This window comes from Thamnophis elegans, chromosome 7, assembly GCF_009769535.1.
Source record: "Thamnophis elegans isolate rThaEle1 chromosome 7, rThaEle1.pri, whole genome shotgun sequence".
Taxonomy (NCBI): domain Eukaryota; kingdom Metazoa; phylum Chordata; class Lepidosauria; order Squamata; family Colubridae; genus Thamnophis; species Thamnophis elegans.
The window spans coordinates 24,472,836-24,494,336 of record NC_045547.1 but is presented as its reverse complement, the minus strand read 5'-3'; the positions used below and the strand labels follow the sequence as shown (position 1 = coordinate 24,494,336).

The window sequence follows — 21,501 nt, the reverse complement described above, 5'->3', positions numbered from 1 at the left end:
CCCTCAGACATCTGGAACCACACTTGACAAATAAGTTTTAACTTAGTGCTGCTTACCTAAAGTGCTAGCAGGCAAACATAAAGGGACATTGGACTCTTTGGAAACGGAATGGTTTTTCTTCGTATTTTCAGTTTCTGGAATCTTGGCCTTAGCCTCTGAAATGGAAATTTGCACCTAGACAGAGAAGACAAGTACCAATTTCTCTGTAGTAACCACTGTGTTTATGGCTATCAGCATCTAAGGACTCTTGATTCTGCTTCTGGTTGGAAACCAACAGCTTTATGAATCTTTTGCCCAATAGTCTCTATAGCAGTGTTTCTCAACCTTGGCAACTTGAAGATGTCCGGACTTCAACTCCCAGAATTCCCCAGCCAGCATCCGCTGGCTGGGGAATTCTGGGAGTTGAAGTCCGGACATCTTCAAGTTGCCAAGGTTGAGAAACACTGCTCTATAGATTTTATGGTTTATATAGGAACTAATATCTGAACTTTTGGGGGGGGTTGGTGTGTGTGTGTGAGTTAGCATAGGTTCTGAACTCATTCTGCTGAGGGAAGGAGAAATATCCCCTTTGGCCCCTAATCACCTGAACATTGGTGTCTATTGCTATATCCTCCCATATGCTGCTGGGTGAGGAGAAAACTGGCTCCCAAAAGCAGGATGTGCAACCTATGCCCTCACAAAGTCTTGGATTGGGCTTCCCAATCCACTCTAAAAGTCGTCCTTGACTTTATAGTTCTAATAAGACAGTGATATATATCATGGTGATATAGTTGACCCCTTTTTTAAAAATCCATCCAGCGACTGGGTTCAGAGGCCCAAGAACTCTCCAGTGGGTCTGCTGGCAAGCTTGGGTTTGGTGCTACTTTGGGTAGGATAAAAAGAAACTCAAGATATCTTAATTTGGGATGAGGAACAAGTGTTAGAGAGCCTTCAGGGTGGATACATAGGCATGGTCTACCAGATGATGCCTTTGTTGATTAGGAAAGCAATGAGAAAAAAAGGTATGATAGGCTGGATGGTTGGGTGGGTACAGAGGTGAAATCTAATTCCCCCTCCACCGGTTCTGTGGGTGTGGCTTGGTGGTGGTGGTGGGTCATGTGACTGGGTGAGGATGGCCATTTTTCCTCACTTTTTAAAGCATTTTTTCTTTAAATGCTTTAAAAAGCTTCCGACAATTGCGCAGCTCAGCCGTGAGCTTTTTTACTACCTGTACGCAGAACCAAGGACAATCGTCCCTACCAGTTCAGCCCTACCGGTTCAGCCGAACTTGGCTGACCCGGATTTCACAAGTGGCATCACCACACTGCTGAATCCTTGGATATGTAACGTTTGCATGTTTTGTCCTAGTTAGCCAACACAAGAGAGATTTGATTAGGCAAAATTAGTATTTTGGCTTTAGAACGGCTACTAGGTAATAAGGGTTTTGTTTGCTAATAATCATATAGACCACTTACATTGTAACTTTTGAGCACATATTCATATTATTTGGGAAAAAAATCCTAATAATATCCTTCACGGTATTAACTTACATTGCTTGAGGCACTGAGAGTTTTGGGGTGGAGATCCAGTTTAGTTCCTGGAAGATGGAAAATATTAATTCATTTTAGAACTTGCTGCATAAGAAAAGGGGGAGAGGGGATGCTGTTCTATGTAAAGGTACAAATAGTTAAAGGAATTAAAGGCAAGAAGACCCTCCCATCGATTCTGAGATGAATGAATTAATCAATCTAGATAGTGGGCACAATTCAGTAAAGCCTGGGAAAGTTTAATTCTAAATAATCAATCAGGACCAGGAATTTTTCACAGTCTTGAGTAATTATTGTTTTTTTTTTTAAAGGAGACAATTTCATTTTGCCTTTCATTTTTTAATTTTCTGCCAAAAACAGCCACCCACAATCCTGGAACAAAGATTGATAAAGAAATCAGAAATCTCCAGTTTGATCAATAATTATTCTTTTGTTAATGTAATATCTAGATAGGCAATTAATTTTCCCCAGGGGCCACATTAGAAACTGGGACTGTTATGGTGGCCAAACCAATAGGCTGAACTTAATTCTGCTGCTGGTGCCAATGTATTGAGGGAGGAGGGAATGTGGAGCCTCACTTCAGCCCAGCTGCCTCTGCCGCAGATGCAGAAAAGCTCTTTCTCTTGCCAGTGAACTAAAGGAGCACGCTTGTCTTCCTCTCCTGCCCCTCCGGCATTAATTACATTTTATTTTGTAACTTCCAAGTGGCCTCACATGGGCCTGAAAGGGACAGCCAAAATGCCCAGGTCTGATGTACATGATGGGTTGATCTGAAGCTCAAATGACATTTTTAAAGATTTGCAGTTCTGACTTTTTAAGTTTAAGAAAGAGCATCGTTCAGAAACTGTAGCTTCAGGTTGCTTCAAAATATCCATACTATGCTTTCTTTTCATCTGTGAAATCTTTTGGTTTGTTGTAAGATTTAAACTCTCCTCTGACATTTGAAAGGTACACTATAAAATCAATCTTTGTTAAGCAAATTGGGTCCTTTTGTCACTTTATGCTTTGCTTGCTATGTCCTGACCCGAGGAAGGCAGGTTGGGTGATGATATGCACCAATCTCCAACAGATCAGCAAGATCTTAGAATGGAAGTTAGGCCAGAATCAATCCCAAACCACAAGAGACATTCCAGAAAAAAAAGAGAGTTATGCAACTATTTTACTCATGTAACTTATAAACTTGCTTTAATTTTGGGAAATGTGCTACTTTACCTTGCACACAGGATGACTGTGGCTCAGGTGTCACCGTAAAGGATACGTCAGTTGCAACCGGTGTGGGCACATCTAAATGTAGTTGAAGAAGGTATCCTTCAACAGTAGGAACTTCGTCCCATTTAACTTGAAATGAATTAGTTGTAGCTCTGATCAACTGTACCTGCGATGGTGCTGGTGGTTTCTCTTAAAAGAGAAGAATGCAATTACAATAAAATGAAAGTCTTTTTAAAAAAATTTTAAATTTTCTAATACAAGCATTATATACACAGCATGCTTCAGAAAAGAAGCATTTATTCCAGCAAGTTCTCAAATGAAGAGAAGGAACACACATTAATATTGTAAAGACAGTCCAAGCCTATCTAATATCTAGTGTCAAAACTCTACGAGAGTGTATCTCAATCTCAACCACTTTAAGACGTGTGGAGTTCAACTTCAAGAATTCCCCCCCAAGATTCTCTCTTGATACCCGAACCTATAGGCACAAAATTCCTCAATATCCTTTGTTTGGACAGTTTTGATTAGAGGAGAAAATGATGGTTTGCTCAGATATGTAAGCTGGGAAGGAAAAGGAAAAGGCTTAAAGTATTTTCTTAATTCTTCAAACTACAGGGCAGGCATAACAATAACAGATGTTAGAACTGAAATGTTAGAACTGGAATGTTAAAATGGAATCAATCACAGGATCCTTCATTAAGCGAGTCCTTATTTACTGAACTAATTTAACTGCCTATTGTTCTCATAACAATAAACAATAAACTAACCATGTTTCAGCCTTGTGGATTGTGTAACTCCAGCCTAAGTGTGGAGTCTCAGAAGAGAGCAATTCTTACCTACATTACCTGAATTTTTTAAAGTTTCAAAAACATCACCAATCCTCTATCAAGTATACATAAAATCATTGTTATCCTTATCCTTTTTAAAGCAAAAAATTCTAAAGTATTCAATTCATAGATGCATCAGTTTTTCATTGTATCGTTGTTAATCTATTTCACAGCATGATTGGTGATATAAAGTATAATCTTAAGAACATATTACAATGATATCTTGTTATTGATAAATAATTTTAATAAGGGAATAATTAAAAATTGGTATATATATGTAGTGACTATTTAGAATATTTTGTGGAAAAATGAAGGAATAAGATTTTTGTTTGAAGGTATGATGTACAAGGATAACAATGAACATAAGCGTCCCTGATAGTTGATTGGTGGAATTATGTATAATGGAAAATAGTGATATATAAATATAAATGGTTGGTAAAAAAAAAACCTTTTCTTTCACATGGGGATTATATAAAGGTATACTGTTATCAAGTAGATAATCAAGAATGTAAAGGAACTATGATTTACTGGGGGAAAAAATACTAATCGTAATTGAACATATACTGTACAATGAAAGTGAGGTATTTAATTATATTAGATGTAAAATCTGTGATGGTAAATGTTATTCGAGAGTATGGATGTTAAAACACCTGTAACCAAATGACATGCTGTATGTGATGATGTTTTTTTTTTTCTTATTGTTATTTGTATGTGTTGTCTGTGTAATAAAAATAAAAATTTATAAAAAAAAAGTTTCATAAACAGAAAAGCAAATACATTTAAATCTGAGCAGGTTTTTAATCACCATCAATAATGTTATCAGAAAGTATTAGGTAGACCACTCACCTGTATCTAGATACCAAAGATCTTTGCAGCAAACTTGATTGTTCCAAGCTTTCCTGTAGCCGTCTCTGCCACTCCATATATACAAGCGAGAGCCAACAATGACTGTGCAGTGGCCAGCTCTTGGACCTGGTAACACATTGTTTTTGTCTTCTTGACAATCTGGGATTAGATTTATCCATTCTAAAGTATCTGATAACAAATTAAATAAAAACAAATTAATATTTGACGGCATTAGGATTTAATCAAATTAACTCTACGCCAACTGCTTAATACACACTAACTCATAATGAGCAAGTTCATTCTTACCACTGTTTATTGGAGGTAGAAAAACAAAATAAACCAGGAAATCCTATAAAATCTATGCAATGTACATAGTTATTAACTAGAGTTAAACTAGCAACAAGTCCGACAATAGTTGTTTACTGGCTTAAAAGATATCATGGTTTGTTTAGTCACCCTATTCACATATTTAAACTATTTAAACTAGGGGACTGGAGGCTAAAACATATAAAGAATAGTTGCAGGAACCGGGTATGTCTAGAATTCCAGTTGATGAATGTATGAGACAAAATCATGTTGGTAAAATTACAGTCTACCATCCTATTTGGTATGTCTCGTTTAATGAAAAGAAGGACTGGGGGAGACATGATAGCAGTGTTCCAATATCTCAGGGGTTGTCACAAAGAAGAGGGAGTCAAACTATTCTCCAAAAGACCTGAGAGTAGGACAAGAAGCAATGGATGAAAACTGATCAAGGAGAGAAGCAATTTAGAATTAAGGAGAAATTTCCTGACAGTTAGAACAATTAATCAATGGAACAATTTGCCTCAAAGTTGTGAATTCTCCAACACTGTAAGTTTTTAAGAAGATGTTGGATAACCATTTGTCTGAAGTGGTGTAGGGTTTCTTGCCTAAGCAGGGGGTTGGATTAGAAGACCTCCAAGGTCCCTTCCAATTCTGTTATTCTATTCTATATAACACACGGCAGCATCCATAGCAAAGCACAATGAAATAAAAAAAGAGCTTGTATGTGAAGTCATCATATGAATGATTATTTGTTTCCATCCCAATGCCTGATGCAAGTGCATAATTATGGCATTGATGAGATAGACACCATGTTTCATCATTCGCCCTTTAGGTCCAGCAAGTCCTAGGAAGCTAGAGATTCAAAACCTGCTCTTCATTTTAGCCACTCCCACCTTCCTCATATGATACAGCCATAGTTCCTGATAAGCAGTTTGATTTCAAAGCTTTGAAATGTAATTCAACCTCGCAATGACACCTTTAACATTTGAAAATTTCCCCATTAATCTACTTACATGTGTTAAACACCATTCCCCAAAAATACCAATTGATCACAGTGTCAACTCTGAAGCTGACCTGGCTGGGGCCACTCTGGGGCTACCACAACTGGAGCTGTGGGAAAGGGGAGGGGGAAGTAGAGATAGCTGGGGTACTGTAGCCAAAATAAAATACTTTCTCTTGGGAACCAAGGACATTCCCACCAGGTGTCCAGGAGGAGAAGACTGGACTGTATCTTGATTGGACCATAGGACTGATTGCTTGGAGAAAGTGAAAGAACTTTTACTTTTAATTAGGTGAAAACCAGGGGAACATTTAGAGTCGGTTTCCACCAGCTCGTGCCAATATGACACATCCAATAAATCTATTCTTTGAGGAATCCAACTGCCTCAGAGTTTTGATTGCTATGGGTCTGTCACTTGGAATCCTAACATACAAGACCGTATCAAAGAACTCTCAAATGTTTTATATTTTCAACAAAGAAAATCCTTTGTCAATTCTTTCAAGTACATTTGAGTAGTCTTTAAAACCTGTTTTCCTAGAAGCCCTCTGTGTCTTCAGACATTGGCCTTGACCCCCCTAATTTGTGATAGCAGTTTGGTCATTCCTATTGCCATTAATTAATTTCCAAAAGACACGTCAGTTATCATCCTCCCCTTCCTCTGGTATTTTCCTACTTGCTTCAACAGCACATGTATTTAATTGGATAGAGTTCTCACAACCTATGCTACTTTCCTGGCAATTAAAAAGTCAAAATGTAAAACAACAAAATCATTTCATTAATGCTACCTCCTGGCAACAAATCATAGTTGACAGTGACTGCATTCTTCAGCTCTTCTGGAGAGATAGAGCAATAGCACAGGAGGTATAAACCCAAGCCTTATTAAAAGGAATTTTGAGAAAATATAAGAAATCACAATTTTGAGTATCAAAATGCAAGTATTCAATGTTGAAGAAGATAAATTACAAAGCTGTGCATATCACCATAAACCATCACTAATAACTTGTTAAAAAGATCAAGATCCAAAAGAAAAGGCAGTGCTCTAGAAAGACCACAAGATGACACTATTCTCCTACAAATGGAAAATTATCTGCTCATAATCATATGGATCACACAAGAAGTATTATGGATCATAAAAACATTAGCTTCATGCAGTGGTGAAATTCATTTTTTTTTACTACCAGTTCGGTGGGCATGGCTTGGTGGGTGTGACAAGGGAAGGATACTGCAAAATCCTCATTCCCTGCCCACTGTGGAGCCAATCAGAGGTGGCATTTGCTGGTTCTCCGAACTACTCAACATTTCCCCTACCGGTTCTCCAGAACCTGTCAGAACTTGCTGAATTTCATCCCTGACTTCATGTACATAACTTGAGATATGCATGAAGACTGGCCTCAAACATCATATTTCATCGTTTGTGTACAGAGCCAGAGACTTTAAGACTCAGCATAACACAGCAAAGGAATCATAAACCTAATGCTAATTCTTGGCTAAACATGTGATTTGTTTCTACAGAAATAGCAACTACCTGAAGTGTATTTTTTCTTGCTTCAATTCCCTGGACCTTCACAGCTTCTTGGGTTGCCACATGTTATTCAGAGTCTGCAGGAGAGATGGAGAATCCCACCATTTGCAAGTGGGGTCCACAGACGTTTGCCAAGTTCTAGCCTGAGTTTCAAAAGGACCAAATCTCTTTTATCTCCAGAGGGCACAGCTTTGACTTTTTTCACCCAAAGTGATGGGGACTATAAACCTGAAGCTTTATGGAGTGGCAACTTACATTCACAACTGCTCTGTTGGCCTCTTCCATGGAGCTGCCCCATAACAAAGCAATACAGAGCCATAATCTCTTATTATAAAATTAAGTGAAATAGGTTAATGCCGGGTTGGCAAACCTATGGCATGTGTGCCACAGGTGGCATGTGGAGCTATTTGTCAGGGCGCACAAGGCGTTGCCCTGTCAGCTGGTCAGCGCCCATGTGCGCGCCAGCCAGCTGACTTTAACCTTTTTTTGAGGCCATTTTTCGCTCTCCCCAGGCTCCAGAGGCTTTATAGGAGCCTGGGGAGGGCAAAAACAACCCCCACCCCCGAAGGCCCTCCAAAGGTTTCAGGAGCTTCCCTGAAGCCTCCGGAGTGCAAAAAATGGTCCTACGGGCAAACTGGAAGTTTGGGAACGGACTTTCGGTTTGCTTGTAGGGCCGGTTTAAGCCCTCCGGAGCCTTCAGGGGCCGCCTTCCCTGAAGGCTTTGGAGGGCTTAAATCAGCCATACGAGCAAACTGGAAGTCCGTTCCTGAACTTCCGGTTTGCCCATAGCGCCGTTTTTTTGTGCTCTGGAAGCTTCAGGAATGCTCCTGAAGCCTCCGGGGGGCGGGGGAGGCTGTTTTTGTCCTTCCCAGGCTCCTATAAAGCCTCTGGAGCCTGGGGAGGGTGAAAAAAGCAAAAAATGGGGGAAGCACCTGTCATGCACGCATGCGTGCTGGGGTGTGTGTGTCGCGCATTGCATTATGGTGTGGCACATCTGTGCATGACCCCCTGCACTTCCCCCACATATGGCACACGAGCCAAAAAAGGTTCGCCATCGCTGGGTTAATGTATTGTTTTAATATTTGTTATAATTTCCAGTATTAGTTTAAGAACACAGCGATGTTATTTGTAGGGCTATCCAATGTATAGAATCCCTGCTACGCACAAGGCAGAAAAGTGATGGCAGTAAGTGATAAAAAATGAAGTATACTAACCTAAATTTAAGTATGAAAATGAACCAGTACATTTCCACTCCCCATCTTGAGCAGGGAGGCTCTCATCTGTACTCTGTGGGATCCATCCACCAAAAATGTACATTCTACAAATATAAGAACATTGAGAGTGAAGACAAGAACAAAGTGGGGGAGGATATATAAGCACAATTTCCAAGCTTCATTTCATCTTACAAATTATACAGAAACTACTAGTTCCTAACTAAAACTTGATCTTAACCCCCTTTCCCATTTCTCCACTCCTCTCAAGCCATACACTCAGAGAAATGAAGAATCAATCAAGTTTTTGCTTACTGGATTTTATAGACGATATTAATACAAAACTGATTATTAAAGTTGCTTTAGAAGCTGCATTAAAATAATGTATTATTAATTTATTTGTGTGATATCTTAGTTTTGAAAGGATAGAACAATTTCAATTGGCTTCATAAATTGCATTAGTCTATGGTTTATTCAGTCATTATTTACTGAAATTATGAATATGTTGAACCATAAAGCAATGACTTATGCCTCTGTTGGCTTAAAGCAAACATCACATTGTACCTTAGCATGATGGGTGAACCTACATTGTGCCATATACATGAATTACTACAAAACATATTAAAACATCATAGTATTGGGACAGCAGATTATCACAAGTTATACTGGGCTAACTGAAAGAGGACTCAACTTCTTTCAATTAAGCTTTTCAAATCTTGAAATGACTGTGTTTCATTCAGAAACTTAAGGAGAGGGAGGTCCTAATACTATTTTCCCCTTATTTTTTAATCTTTTTTTTTCCAAACAGAATTTTTTTTTAAAGAATGCAGAATTACTACATGCCTTCTGAATGGTGGTACAAACTGTTTTCAAATCTGATCATCTCTAGCAACAAGCCAAGCTTAAAACAACTAGGCCATACTAGTGAAGAACATGATAATGTAGAGATAGTGCATAATTTCCCTTATGAGGCAGCTGAAGTCCATAGTCCACTATCTTTATTTGTGACACAGTAGAGAGTCAAGATGGTGGACTGGTTAAAAGCATGAGACGTGAAACTGAATTCTAGTCCTTCTTAAGTACAAAGCCAGCTATGGAACTTTGGGCTAGTCACTCCCTTTCAGCCCTAAGGAAGGAGGCAAGAGCAAACCACATTCAAACATGTTGTCAAGAAAACTGCAGAAACTTGTCTAGGCAACTGGCTGGAGTCAAGGAGGATTTGGAGGTCCACATAAACATCATGGCAAGCAATCCCAGTATCTGTCATCATCTATTACTAAACCTAATCATTGATACATTAGATCATTAGATACACTCCCCCGTGGCACAATTATACACATGTAATGTCAACATTATACAGTGCATATTTAATTTGAACAATGTTCTTCAGTTATGTGTGGGTGACAAGTAGGGACTATATCCAACAAATGGTTATGGATCGCTTTTTCATTCTGCAAATCAAAGGAAACATAAAAATCTAGTAAAGGATGGGAGGCCGTTTGATTCTGTAGCAATATAATTTGTTTGGGAGTTTTATATAAGAAGATAATATTCATGCAATGCCAAAATGAAGATTGGGGGAACTCAAAGAACACATGGCAGCCGTTGCCAGGGTGGTTTTATGCAGACTCATCTAATATTCCAGTTCTACCCATTCCTGAGCCTAGAAGCCTTGCTCACGGTGACCCACCCATTAGTCACCTCGTTTGGATTACTGTAACTTATTCTAGATGGGGCTACTCTTGAAGAACATTCAGAAACTGAAACTGGTCCAGAAAGTAGGCAGTTTTTGGTATTTCTTATTATGCCCCTCTAAATACTATTGCTCTACAAGTGGCATTGGCTCTAGATTTCTGGGTACGATTCAAGTTGTTGGTTGTTATCTATAAAGCTCTCACAGCATAGGGCCAGCTTCTTGAGGGATCATCTTTCTCCCATTGCCTCTGTTTGTCCCACAAGATCTAGTAGAGAGGGCATGCTCCAACAGGGGCCTTCTATCAAACAATGGCATCTTGTTGGATGCCTTCTCAAGGACAGTACTTGCTCTGTGGAATAGCATCCCGCTGGAGTAATGTTTCTCAACCTTAAGACATCTGGACTTCAACTCCCAGAATTCCCCAGCCAACATGGAGAATTCTGAGACTGTCCAAAGACCTTAAAGTTGCCAAGGTTGAAAAACACTGATGTAGAGATTTAAATAGATCCAACCCGTCTTTCATAAGGCATTGAAGTTTCCCCAAGCTGTTTCCCAAAGCATTTGAGTCAGATGAATGGGTGACTTCTGTTGTTATTGACAAGGATTTTTTTTGAGGGGGGGAGTGGATTACTGTCTTTTTTTGGCCATTGGGGGTTATATGAGGTGAATTTTCTGCATTTTAATCTTTGTAAGATGCCCAGAGTCACTTGAGCGAGATAGGCAACTACTGTATATTATCTCCTTTTAATGACCCCATAATCCCTTGCAGGGTGGAGTCTGGGCAACTGAAAGTAGCTGAGCATTTACTGGCCAGATGCCCTTCCTGTCGCCAATGCGGAGTTATATTATCAGTGTGCCTGGAGAGAGAAATATCTGCCCCTACCTACGATCAAACTCACAGCCTCCTGATTGTAAGGCGAGAGCTCCATCTCTAGGCCACGGCACCACTCAAGAGGCAACTACTGTATTTAAATAAAATAAATAAATAAAGTGCATTATGTAGGGTTATTTTCTTTACAGAAGACACACGTTTGGTGTCCAGTGCTTATAGTGGTGGAATTCAGAGGCAAATCAGATTTCAAAGTCAGATTTCTAGCAACAATTGATGCACACTGACTGTAGGGAAAAAAATATTCTATCATGTTTCTGAGTTCCTCTGAATTTTATATACAAATGGATCATCACATTAGCAGGGGTGGTATGGAGATCACATGACTCCAACTTAAATGGAAATGTATTGCCCCAAAAATGTATCTTGAGGGATAAGGTTAGATAGACACCAGAATATATGCTATAATGTACAGCTGCAATCTTCAATGAAATAATAGGGCTGGAACACACATAAGTTATAAAAAAGCAGCATTACCAATGATAGCAATCAACTACAAATTATGAATATGAATAATCCTGCAACATCTTAAACAAACTATATGGATTGGTTACAGTATTATACTGCAACTTCTAGAAATATGACATTAGCATTACTCTTATGCCACTTCATACTATAAAGTATTTTCTCCTCCTAACGCACCAACATATAATAATATATCAATGCATAAGTAAGCGTTTCCTGTTTTCAAAGCTCTTTGTCTTTTTCTTCTCCTTTCTAAAAGATGTAATGGGCTTTCTAATTAAATTTGAAGTCATGCGCAGAGGATTATATGTCCCCAAATAAAAAACATATGTTGCTTAAGAACTCCATTTTGGTTTCCCCGGGGCCTATTGTTAGCTCCCCTAATCTGCAGGCAGTGTTTCTCACAGGGCTGAAGCTCACTACATTCCACATTACAAGCAGGATCCCTAAATACAAACACTAGAGTAATGGTCTCCTACTAGGTGTACCTTTCTATAGGTGAGCTTTTAACAACAGACATACTTGTTTCCTATTACACTGGCTGTATGGAGACTACGGGGAAGTGGCACTGTCCCTTTAGTTTCTGGTTTCGACCAAGTCATTGTCTCTATTAAGGGAAAAAACAGAGAAAGCATATAGAAGGGATTATTTATTTAGAACATTTATACAGCCATCCATGTTCTAACCAACTCTAGCTGGCTCCCAATAAAAAAAAAATTATGAACATTTTATTACTCCATGAACACACACATGAAGTGTGTGTAAGACACACTTGTAACATATTGTTTTTCAGACTTCAGGAAATTTGTCATGCATAGAGATGCTAGGGGTGGTGGTGTATTTTTGAAAAGTATATTGGTAGGCACCAAAAGTTAGTGACAACATACAGGAAGGTGGTATTTTAAATGGTGGAACACTTATTTTTCAGTGCCATATGCTATGAAAATTGGTAATCTCCCTTAGACTTTTCAGAATCCAAATTCCAAATATAAAGTTTTATGCAAGATTACAGACAAGCAAAATAAAAAGGGAAATTGCCATTGTTAGTTTTACACTTGCATTTCATCCCTCAAATAATATCTTTTGAGTTATGGAAATTGAACTTTTATTATCACATGTGTACAGTATTATTCACCATCAATTCTAGAGTCTGTGGTATCTTACAATTATTATTGTATTTGCAAAACAAGTGTTAAAGGACAAAGCCATCTCTCAAAACAAGTCATTAGTCTTGTTTTGACTAGTTTCAAGACTATTTTGTTTTTAAATAATTACTCAAAGAAATAATATTTTGAAATTCTTTTTAAAAATGACAGCTTAAAAATACTTGTCGTGTTAGCAGTATTAAAATATAATGAAACAAATAGATTTTTTTTTAAATCTAATTTTGATGAAACTTAGAAATGGCTACATCCCATTAAGTCAAACTGCTTATTTTGCTGTGTACTGTAATAGCATTCAGATAGAGCTGAAGTTTAAGAATAAATTTACAAAGTGATGCAAACTTTCCCATCACACAACAAATCCTTCTGAATTAATTATTCCTTAGTGTATTTTTTTTTAAAAAATAACTCATACAACTTTACTTGCAGTTGTACTCACCTATATCAAGCTCCCAAAGGTCATTCAGCCGGCAACCAGACATTCCTCCAAACATAAACATTTTTGGATTTCCCAAGTCTTTTTTACAGTATATAACAGCTGTGTGGGATTCTCTGGGAGACGGCAAAACTCCCCTGGTCAATGGAACGCTCCAGCCTATGACTCCTGATCCATGCTGTAGCTCCAATTCATAGAAATCGTTTAAATATCTAAGGTGGGTTATAAATACACCAATAACTTTCTATGGCACTACCATAAAGAAATTTCAACCTGTAAATGCAATCTCCGAGTTTTTATTACAATGCCTTTTTTTTTTTGCAAGGATACAGTATATTAAATGTTTGTTAAAAAAAAAACCAGATTTCTAAAAGAAAAAAAAGCCAGAGGAATTTTCCTCGCCTGGAGATTTGTCAAAACTACTTTATGTCTTCCAGGGGCATTTTAAAACTTTTCCCCCCACAATGCCAATTTTAAAACAGATGGGGTGGAGCCCCAACTTTTAGATTAGTATAACTGTAGGCTAAATAACAAAACAAACTGAAATATGTACAGACACTGCAACTTAAGGTGCTAAAGCAAAATTAGCTCTGATCAATTAATGAAAACCATTAAACCATACATCACTATACGTTTAAGATAATCTTAATGTAAACTGCTCCAAATGCTACTAGCAAGCATGTTTTTGCTGTTATTTTCAAGCATCGAGCTTCATATTTCTGGATATAAGAATGATCAGTTTGACAGTTCATTGCCAATCTTCCTCTTTGATATTAGTAGTTATGAAAAGATTTGAATACTAAATAGGCTCACTATCTACATTCTAACCAATTTTACCGTATAGCTCAGTGATGGCAAACCTTTTTCTTACGGCATGCGAAAATTGTGTGTGCGTGTGGCCACACAAATTCGATCCTCCCTGCCTAACTGCCATGCATGCATAGACGCGTGCACACACACCCTCGCATACACCTACTATCCCTCCCCAGGCTCTGGAGGCTTTCCTGGAGTCTGGGGAGTGCGAAAACGGCCTCTCTTGGCCCGCAGGAAGCCAGAAACAGATCATTTCTGAACTTCTGGTTGGCCTGATGGGGCCATTTTTCGCCCTCCCCAGGCTTCAGGAAGACCTCCAGCCCGAACAGGCCCGAAAGCCTGTTCAAAAGCCCTCCGGAAGGGAGAAAATCAGCTGGCCGCCACGCAGCTGACGTGCCAGAAAATATGGCTCCCCGTGCCACTTGTGGCACATGCCATAGGCTCGCCATCACAGGTACAGCTGATTAAAAGTGAGAAAACCTAAACAAATCATACTAAATATTTTGTTCCAAACTCATCCACATACCTTGGAATGTTATTGTTTGAGTCTTCACTCTCATTTGCCAGTCCACCAAATAAGTAACACTTGTTGCCATATAGACAGAAGCTATGGCCAAGGCGAGGGCATGGAGGCAAACCTGCTGAAGGGGGCTGGGGTCTCATTTTCTTCCACAGCCATCGACTTGCCTTGTGGATGGAAAAAGAGCACATTGAGAAATGCAAGCAAACTTGTTTAGAAAATTACTACTATTGTGGCTGCCAGACACCAAACTCTCATCCAAGTAAGCAAGCACTGTTCTTCAATCAATTACTTTTCTAAAAATGCCTCTAGAAACTACGTGAGGACCAGAAGCATTAATGGAGATAAAGGTTGTGTTGGAGCTGGTTCTTTCATTCCAGCATGCTAGCTTTCATAATCTTTTTTTTAAAGTATGGTACCATACTTTACTTTTTTTTAAGTACTAGTAGTCACCAAAGAATGTGTTGGAAAGTATATTGTTATCTACAGATGCCATTCCAGGATCCATAAGATAAGGATTTGCTTTATTTTACCTTCCAGAAGTCAGAATTCTATCTGGCAAAAGTTTCAAAGGAAATTCCAAATCAGCCTGATATTATGGGTAGTTATGTCCTTGCAATCTTCTTAGCAAGGTTTTACAGAAATGGTTTATTATTGCCTCTTTCCTAGGGCTGAGAGAGAATGAAAGCCCATGGTTACCCAGTTGGCTTTGCAGTTAAGGCAGGACTCATGGTTTCCTTTTTTCCATCCTGGTTGCCTTTGTTATAAACCCCATTATGGGGTTTATAACAAAGGCAACAGTAAAAATATTGGGTTTCTGTCGTGATGGACTCTTGTGACGAGCTGATTGACAGATGATGGAAGCAGTTAGCTTCCTCCCATAATTGGGGCTTACCAGGGGTTGTGACACTAAATATATACCTTCTTCCCTGGCTTCAGCTGATAAGGAGGAGACCTGTGGCATAATGGCTAAGACGTTTGCCTAAGATGCAATACAGCACAGGTTCGAATCCCAGTAAGGGTATGGCTAGCTGATGAGAGCTAAATAGCTTGAAATAGATCTATACTAGTCTCCCTTTATTTATTTATCAGCACAAATAAAACACAAATATAACAAAGGTAACAGTAAAAATATTGGGTTTCTGTCGTGATGGACTCTTGTGACAAGCCGATTGACAGATGATGGAAGCAGTTAGCTTCCTCCCATAATTGGGGCTTACCAGGGGTTGTGACACTATATGTGTGTGTGTGTGTGTGTGTGTGTGTGTGTGTCTAAGTGCTATTGCTATTATATCAATCTATTCCAATCTTAATATGTACAATATATAGGCACCCATTTAAGAATGTATTAAATGATACCAAGATTCTCAACCTAGTTAAATAATTGTGAAAATCAATCATACAGTACCTGCAGTTCATACAAATCATTACTATATCTTCCATATTCAACCATTCCTCCAAACACTAATATTCTGGTACCATCACAGACAAATCCATGGGCTGCACACCCTGGTGGAATATCTCCTCTGACAGCAGGAAGGAACCATTGGTTTGTGGCTGCAGCAAAAGAGACACAAAAATAAACCTAGGTCATAATTAATAGTATGAGCCCCATACGACTTCTAAACAAGACATCCACAAATTTAAACACAGAAGCCCTACATTTAATAAAGGGAGTTTAATATTCATTAATTATTAGGTTTTAAACCTAGCATTCTTAAACAAAAAGGTATTCCTTTCTTCATCTGGAAAGAGAAAACTTTTGATTCTTTACTTTCCAATCAGTCTCAAGATCTGCCAATTAGAACCTGGTGCAAAAGATAGGCATTTATGTAATAAAACATTGATATGTTTAAGTAAAACAAAGGTAACAATCTTTTTATATAAATATCCATAGCAAATTACCAGACAGTTTTCATTTTTGCAGAATAACTTAAAAGCAGGGTTGGGATAATTTGATCACACAATTTTGAACTTCAAAACTCCATGCAAAGTATTGCAGAAAAATCAATAGGTCCCAACTTATTTTTTGCCAACTTGCCCATCAAACTTTGTACAGTATATTAAAAATTAATATTAAAAAAGAAACATCATATGATCAGCTTCTGAACCCAAATCTACTCCTTTATTTCATTTGCAGTGTAAAAACTATTATTCTCATAATCTTCCTTCATCTAATCAGCATAGTCTCTTTCTTTCCCTCAGCACAAACATTCACTTAATAAAACCGTTTTATGAAAAAAAAAATGTCCCTACATTCATCCTCACTGAAACAGATTGGATCATGAAGTTTTCAAAGAGTACAAATACATCTCATACCTACTAGAGCCCCATTCCCAAACTAGCAATACATTCCTCCTATCATCTACCTCTAGCTTTCCTACCTAGGCTAATCACATCCATTGTGATATCCCAATTTCAGCAAACCTAACTGGTTATCAGTCTATACTTTGAACAACTTTATTACAGATAATCTTCAACATATGGCCATAATTGGCCCTAAATTTCCACTACTAAGCAAAACAGCGGTTAAGTGAGTTTTGCCCCATTTTAAGACCTTTCTTGTTACAGTTGTTAAGTGAATCACTGCAGTTGTTAAATAAATCTGGCTTCCCCATTGAATTTGCTTGTCAGGAAGTTGAAAAAGGTGACTCCAGGCCATTCTAACTGTCATATATGCATAGCAGTTGCCAAACATCACAATTTTGATCACATGACCATGAGGATGCTGTTACAGTCATGGGAAAAACATTCATAATCCCTTTTTTCAGTGCCACTGGAATTTCACTAAACAAAAGGTTGTAAGTCGCTAAACAAAAGGTTGTAGGTCAAGGACTACTTGTAAATACCAAATTGGTGGCCTATAATCAAGATTCAAATCTGTTACCGCCAATACCTTCCAACTATCTCCCTCATTTATCATGTGCAAATTTCCAAACATACTTTCCATTCATAACCTCTCAAAGCAAAATTGCTGGACACACATCATCTTTACCTAGAACTTGGCATTCTACTTTTTCATCTTAACACTGTTTCAAATGCTTTCACATATTCTCACCAAATATTTTGTCACTTCCTGACCCATGCTTACAGCAATATCACCCATTTTTAATATAGATTCACAATGCCTTTTCATTTATCCACTGACTCAAAGCATTTTTATTGGAAAGCTTAACTGAAATAAATCATACAATAACTCACAATCCCTCCATGATGAAAGCATTATAAACAATTATAATTGTTACTTTATAATTTATTACTTTACAAAGTATTTTACATAGTCAACTAAACTTAACAGAAAAAGTGTTTTGGTGACTTTGCAGTTCTTGACATATTTTTATCTTTATTACCTATATTATATCTATAATTTATACACCTATATTGCTCATATTCTTTATTATGCACTATTTTATATGAATCTTCCTTATCTCTGGATACAATGACTTTTTTTTACTGTTATACTCATCTTTATTCAGACCATATATCTCTGATTATCTGATTAGCATCACCATCAGGCAAAGTTATGAAAGACAAAAGTTATTCCATCTTCATCTAACAGATGTATGCTATAGGACAGTGGAACAGAAGTTTGCACATTTATATAGCTAATCTTCACTAGTACTTATCTTGTGTACACAAAATACACACAGCACAAAAAATATATATACAGTAAACCCCCAGACCCTAAAAATCTTCATTCCTTGCTTCTACCACACTAAGATAGCTTTGTGCTTGTGTAAATTTCACATTTCTTACCCAGATTCTTTCCCATGTTTCAAAACTTGAAAGAAAATTTTTATAAGATGTTTTATAGATGGCACCTAGATCCTAAAAAGCTTGCCTCTATGTATCCAAATGTTCAACCTAAATGTTGGAGATGTGGTTCTTTTGATGCTACATATTTTCATATATGGTGGACATGTCGTAATGTCAAGGCATTTTGTATAAAAATATGGTGGATCCTGCAAAACATCTTCAAAAGAAGGATAAAATTCACCCCCCAGTTGTTTTTACTGGGTATATGTATTGACTTTACAGTACTAGAGACTAATTTGGTTCTGTACTTAATAACGGCAGCAAGACTCTTGGTGGCGCAGTATTGGAAGAAGAAAGATTTACCTACAATTCAAGAATGGACTTTGAAAGTTATGAACTTAGCCGAAATGGCCAAAATTTCAGCATATCTCAAAGAACATTCAAACGAGAGATATAAACGAGACTGGAAAAAATGGATTGATTACATAAAAAGTAAATATGGGACTAAGAAACTCCAGATAGCTTATGCTTAGTATCAGTAACAATTTAAATTGTTTAAAATTTGGGTAACAGTAAGAAGCTGAGCTCAATGTAGAGATATTTTAGACTGTGATTGTCCAAAAGTTATACCACGAATGGTCTTTGGGAAGTCGGGGGGGGGGGGGGGAGGGAAGGGAGGTGGGGATTTAGGGGGAGGGGGGAGGGGGGAAATACAATATGTGTTAAATTCCATGATTGCATTTGTATACTGTGGTTTTTTAATGTTAGTGCGAAAACAGAACAAACCGAATATACTGGAAGGTAATAGAAATATACCGAAGGAAAGAGTCGAGTGAAAGAAGAAGGAGGGTGGAGAGGGGGAGAGAGAGGAGGAGGAGAAGGGAGGGAGGGAATGGATTAGAGGGAGTGATAGGGTTAGGGTTAGAAAGAAGGGGAGGGGAAGTAGGCGTGGAGGGGTGTGTGAGAAGGAAGAATGAAAGTTGGAGGGGGTTGAAAGAGGGTGTATGGTGGGCCAAGGTGGTATATTGGGTTTGTATTGTAGGGGGCATTTTCTATATAAGTGAGGGCCGTGTTTATTATTCAATGTTATATGCCCTGATTATGCACAGTAAATATGTGATTGTATAGAATGAAAAACATAATAAAATATATATAAATCCACACTAAGATAGCAATTCCCTGCTTGAATAGGTCATTATAACCAAAAATAAATAAAAAATAAAGGTGCATGCAGGGACTAAGATTATGCCCTTGGAGATAGCAAATAGAAGCAAATATAAAGCAACACAACCAAAGTTAATGTACCAATGGAATTAACCAGTTAACTCAATCTTCTGCGGTAACTCAATTTTCTACGTTGGTGCACTTTATGACCAACACATTAAACTGAAATTTGTGGTTGAGTGAATCTTGCGGGGAATAAATTTTGTAGGAAAAATCAGACTGTTTCGCAGCCTTCGGTCGCCAATCTGTACCCAAAGAAGGAAAAGGGCTACACGAGTTCAGCCCAGAGAACGAGGACTAAACCTCCGCGGATGCCCTTGAGCCAAAATCGCTTCGGAGCCACTTCCCTTCGGATTAAGCGCAGAAGACCGGCTCTGTGTCAGCGAATACACACGTCCTCCGTGTTCCCTTAAAGCCCAACAGGGAAGGAGGGCAGAAATTTCCCTCCGCCACGAAGCCATGCCAGGGGAGAGGGCTGAATCGTAGGCGCAAACTCCCAAGGCTATCATCCCCAGCCATTCACCGGGCGCCCTCCCCCCACCATTAACCCCGCTTCGCAACACGTCCTCCCTTCTCGTCCAACCCGACCCTGAGACCCCCGCGCCGAAGGCCTTTTCGCGGCTAGCGAAGCAACAGCAGCAGTTACTGCTGGAGGGGAAAGCGCCCCGCCGGGGCAACCGAGCCCGCCCTGCTTCTCTTTCCCTTCCTTCTTCCTCCCGATCCGCACCGGTATTGTATACATGCAGCTCATCGGCGATGCCTTCGTTGCCGCCCCCGAAGATGATGACCAGCTCGCGGATCGCCACGGCGCGATGGCCATGGCGGGATCGGGGGACCGGCCCCGTGAAAGAAGAAACGCGCCTCCAATTCAGGGCAGCGGCGCCTGCCGCCATTTTATCCGCCCACGCCCACAATGCACCGCGGCGGGGCCCGAGGCAGCTGCTGGAGAGTTTGGCGAGGAAGCCAGGCCGGGCCGGCCAGGGGAAAGTGCGGGGAATGAAGCTGCAGCAGCCATAATAACAATAACAATAATGATGATGATAATGATAAAACTAGGATGCTGGCAGCAACCCGTATTAACCATCAATGCCAGTCAATAATATTTGTGATACATTTTCAAATGTTCAATTGACTCTGTTTCATGTTTAATGAATAAAATAACAACAACAACAACAACAATAACATTGTACATCTTAAGAAAGTACTTGGTTGATACCTAGGACGCTGGCAGCAACCCGTATCAACCATTAGCACCAGGCAATGGTATTTGTGACGCATCTTTAAATGTTCACTTGACTGAGTTTCATGTTTAATGAATAAAAGAATTATTATTATTGTTATTGTTGTTATTGCTGACCACAATAATAATAACAATTAGAATATGTCACGTGCTGAACTGGAAAATGTGGACTGGAAAACACACAAACTTTTGAATATGTACCACACTTTGCATTCACAAAGTAACATCGACAGGTTGTACTTGTCAAGAAAAATAGGGGGCAGGGGGCTATTGCAAATCCATCAAACTGTAGAAGAGGAAAAACAAAGTTTGAATAATTATGTGAACCAAGGTACAGAAAAATTGCTACAGGCTGTGAAATCGCAGAACAGCATAAAAACAACAGAAACAAAGGCAGAATATAAGGAAAAACAAGTGGATGACAGATTGTTAGCCGCCCTGAGTCCCCTCAGGGAAAAGGGCGGCCTATAAATAAACTTATTCCTATTCCTATTCCTATTAAATAGAATATAAGGAAAACCAAAGCTTTGCATAGACAGCATTTAAAAAACATTGAAGGAAAATGTGATGACAACTTAACATGGACATGGCTTAAGATGGGAACCATCAAGAAAGAAACGGAAGGTTTAAAATACTCGCTGCTCAAGAACAAGCACTACAAACTAATGCCATGAAAGCGAAGATACAAAAATCCACTGACAATCCAAACTGCCGACTTTGCAACAACAAAGTTGAAACTTTCACATTTAATAGCTGAATGCAGCAAAATCGCACAAACTGATTACAAAGTTAGACACGACCGAGTTGCTAAATTCATCCACTGGTCATTATGTAAAAAATACAACTTACCTG

At 38.8% G+C, this 21,501-nt stretch overlaps 1 protein-coding gene across 1 annotated transcript in view; it reads right to left on the bottom strand.

The window, feature by feature from the left end:
* HCFC2 (host cell factor C2) overlaps positions 1-20,307 on the bottom strand; it is a 33,734-nt gene extending 13,427 nt beyond the window's left edge. The window contains exons 1-10 of the mRNA XM_032221404.1: positions 20,137-20,307; positions 15,838-15,986; positions 14,436-14,596; positions 13,100-13,308; positions 12,020-12,104; positions 8,451-8,554; positions 4,409-4,597; positions 2,739-2,924; positions 1,530-1,576; positions 57-174 (exon numbers count right to left, since the gene is read on the bottom strand). Of these exons, the coding sequence (XP_032077295.1) occupies positions 57-174; positions 1,530-1,576; positions 2,739-2,924; positions 4,409-4,597; positions 8,451-8,554; positions 12,020-12,104; positions 13,100-13,308; positions 14,436-14,596; positions 15,838-15,986; positions 20,137-20,302 (1,414 nt within the window). The 5' untranslated portion in view covers positions 20,303-20,307. The remainder of the gene's footprint in view (positions 1-56; positions 175-1,529; positions 1,577-2,738; positions 2,925-4,408; positions 4,598-8,450; positions 8,555-12,019; positions 12,105-13,099; positions 13,309-14,435; positions 14,597-15,837; positions 15,987-20,136) is intronic.
* Positions 20,308-21,501: the final 1,194 nt, after the last annotated feature.